Raw genomic sequence first — 3,518 nt, forward strand, 5'->3', positions numbered from 1 at the left:
CCATCTTGGTGCCGCTGCGGGCTGCCTAATGGTGCCGAGACCCTGTTGATCGATCTGTGTTTTTCCGATTTGGACGCCATGAGCGCATCGGCTTTCTCCGCGTATGCCACGGGGTCCTTAAAAGAACAATCCGTGAGCATAAGCCTAACATCTTCTGGATGTTGCTCTTGGAATGCCTGCTCGAACATGAGGCAATCCTTGTGCTCACCTGCCAGCGCCAACATTTCGGCCATGAGGGCGGACGGCCGCCGATCTCCGAGATCCGGCAGGTGCATAAGCCTCTCAGCTCGATCATGCCTACTGAATCCGAAGGTTCGAAGCAAGAGTAACTTCAGCGCCTCGTACTTGCCGTCTGCAGGAGGGGAGGTGATGAACTGCATCACCCGCGCGGACGTCTCAGGCGGTAGAGCGCTGACCAGGTAATAATACTTTCTCTCGTCCACCGAGATGTTTCTCAGGTGGAACTGAGCTTCAGCATGGGCAAACCAAAGTTGTGGTTGATGCGCCCAAAACGGAGGAAGATGAACGCTGACCGCGTTTAGCTGCGGTACGCCGGGTGTTAGAACCAAAGCAGGGACGTCTTGTCCCTCCATGGTAGATGATCGGCTAGATCACGTCGGGGTCACCAATATGGCGAGTCTGGAGGCTTGTACTTTGTTAAAGAAGTTTATTGCGGCAGCAATATTCAATTACAAAGGATAACAAACGAGATTACAGAGAACCATTAACTCAAACTGTTCACATCGAAGTTCTCTTCCCACTGACTGGTTTTGGGCCCCAAAACCACCACGTGACCTTGCTGGCCAATCAGCGGGTTCAACTCTCAGGACCAATCCCTACGGTCGCTACAAGATCTGGTTAAACCGGACCAAGCCTATGTGTCGGCAGAACATGCATAAGTGTTCAGCGTAACAGTCACCACATTGGGAACAGCGGTGGCAGTAGATCGGAGCCCTTCTTAAAACTGTTGGTAGGTGACGTTTCAGGTTGGGAAGCTACTTCAGACCAATGACAGGTGACGTTTCAAGTCGGGATAGTTCTTCAGACTGTTGACCTTTCAGGTTGGGGCTCATCATCGGATGGATGATAGGTGACATTTTGGGTCAGGACCCTTCTTCAGACGGTTTGGGGTGAGGTTTCAGACTTTTCAGGCTCTGGAGAAGGGTCTTGACATAAAATGTCAGTTGTCCATTCTCTCCAGATGCTGTCTCACCCGCTGAGCTCCTCCATATTTTGTGTTTTGATCACTAACTTCATTAAGTTACAACAGAACAGAACTGTCACCTGAGGCATTGGGAAATAACGTTCACCCTTATACGGACACACTGGCCCTGAACACTTATTATTTCACTATGACATTTTAATGTTTTTTCAAATGTTCTTTATAGATGCAGGATCTAGCTAGTATTAATCTTCTCTGAATATGTATTCATATGTCTATGTGCTGATGTAGTTCAGTTTCTGTCATTGCAAATTTAAGAGTTTGTGTGATTGCAAAAATGAGAGAAAATTATATATTTTTATCTTTCACAGGGACCAACGTGAACTAGAAAAGAGAACAGAGACTATACAACACTTTATAAATCAGTTTTCTAAGTGGCAATATCGAATGACAGGACACATACGTGAACTACAAGAGATTGCGGACAGTATTGATCGGTATCACAAAGGTGCCACAATTGCAAATGTCACAGGGTCGTCTGTAGGTGTTGTAGGAAGTGTGCTTACGCTTGCAGGAATAATTGCTGCTCCTTTCACTGCTGGCGGCTCCCTGATACTCACTGCTGTGGGAGTGAGCATAGGAGGAGCTGGTGTTGCCACTAACTTGACAGCTGGTATCACTGAATATGCTATACGGTCAGAGAAGCAGAAAAGGGTAGATGAGATCATCAGACAATATAAAAATGATCGGAAAGAAATGTCAGCACACTTGAAGGACATCGACAGTGATCCCCAGTTCCTGAGTCATCTTGGTGAGGAAGAAAATACAGAATGTGATTATAATGAAAGCACAACAAGGGATTGGGTCAGGAATGCAGTTAAAGCTGGATTAGAATCTGGTTCCATCAGCATGAAAACATGTAAAGTGACAGCATCAATCATGGGCAAACAAGTCTTAAGCAAATCTCCCGGCCTTAGCAAACTAGCTAAGAAATTGACAACTCTGAGTCACGATGTTCGAAGAACAAAGTATGCCCTGGAAACTAGAAAAGTGAAACAGCTGCTGTATGGAACTCCTCTAGCTTTGTCCAAAACTACAAGAGCTTTTTCAGGAGTTGCGGGAGCACTCTTCATCGTGTGGGATATCTACTCTATAACTAAGGATTCCATTGATCTGAGCAAAGGAAGTAAAACTGAAGTAGCTAAAAAGATACGAGATGAAGCTCAGAACATAGAGGATGCATTAAACCTGTATGAGGACATATGTCAGTTTCTAAAAAGGTTCTTGAGAAAGACTGAATAATGAAGTCCAGGGGCTTTCTTTGTAGCTATACTATACACCACTTTGTCCCACCCGTCATTCCTTCTTATCCCCACTCCCATTGGGCAGAAAATAAGTTCATAAGTCATAGGAGAAGAATTAAGCCATTTGGCCCACCAAGTCTACTCCACAATTCATTCATCTATATTTCCCTCTCAACCCATTTTCCTGCCTTCTCCCCATAACCCTTGACACCCTTACTAATCAAGAATCTGTCAATCTCCACCTTAAAAATACCCAATGACTTGGCCTCCACAACCGTTTGAGACAACTGACTTCCACAGATTCACCACCCTGTGACTAAAGAAATTCCTTTTCATTATCTTTCTAAAGGTGTGTCCTTTTATTCTGTGGTGATGTCCTCTGCACTCTCCCACTTGTGGAAACATCCACTCCACATCCACTCTATTCAGGCCTTTCACTCTACGGTAAGTTTCAATGAGGATCCCCTCATCCTTCTAAACTCCAGAGTACAAGCCTAGTGCCATTGAACTCTTATCATAGATTATTCCAATCAACCGTGGGATCATTCTCGTAAACCTCTTCTGGACTCTCTCCAATACCAGCACATCCTTCCTCAGATAAGGGACCCAAAACTTGTAACAATACTCAAAATAGGGTCTGACCAGTGCCTTATAAAGCCTCAGCATTATATCCCTGTTCCTTCCACCAGCCTCACAATTCATTTCTCTTCTCTCCACATCTGATACCCTTTTGTCTTTTCACTCTGGTCCTTTTGTCACTTACTCTACCCACCTGCCAATCACCCCCTCATACGTATCCACCAATTACCTTTGATCTCTATTCCCTTTGATCTATTTTCAAACCTTACACTTCCTTATCTATGTATCTCCCTCTCTCAACATCAGTCTGAAGGGTCTCGACCCGTAATGTCACCCACTCCTTCTCTCCAGAGATGCTGCCTGTCTTGCTGCACAGGGCCGCACGGTGGCCCAACGGTAGAGTTGCTGCCTTACGGTGAATGCAGCACTGGAGACCTGGGTTTGATCCTGGCTAGGGGTGCTTGTCTGTACGG

The 3,518-nt window shown here is 45.6% G+C and overlaps 1 protein-coding gene across 1 annotated transcript; it reads left to right on the forward strand.

Annotated features, from left to right (window-relative positions):
- The first annotated feature begins 1,590 nt into the window (after window positions 1-1,590).
- LOC144591737 (apolipoprotein L6-like) lies at window positions 1,591-2,470 on the forward strand. The gene has a single exon (XM_078395768.1). It carries the CDS (start codon window positions 1,610-1,612, stop codon window positions 2,462-2,464), a length of 855 nt encoding a protein of 284 aa, XP_078251894.1. The 5' UTR covers window positions 1,591-1,609; the 3' UTR covers window positions 2,465-2,470.
- Window positions 2,471-3,518: the final 1,048 nt, after the last annotated feature.

Source organism: Rhinoraja longicauda, unplaced genomic scaffold, assembly GCF_053455715.1.
Source record: "Rhinoraja longicauda isolate Sanriku21f unplaced genomic scaffold, sRhiLon1.1 Scf001669, whole genome shotgun sequence".
NCBI classification, from domain to species: Eukaryota; Metazoa; Chordata; class Chondrichthyes; order Rajiformes; family Arhynchobatidae; genus Rhinoraja; species Rhinoraja longicauda.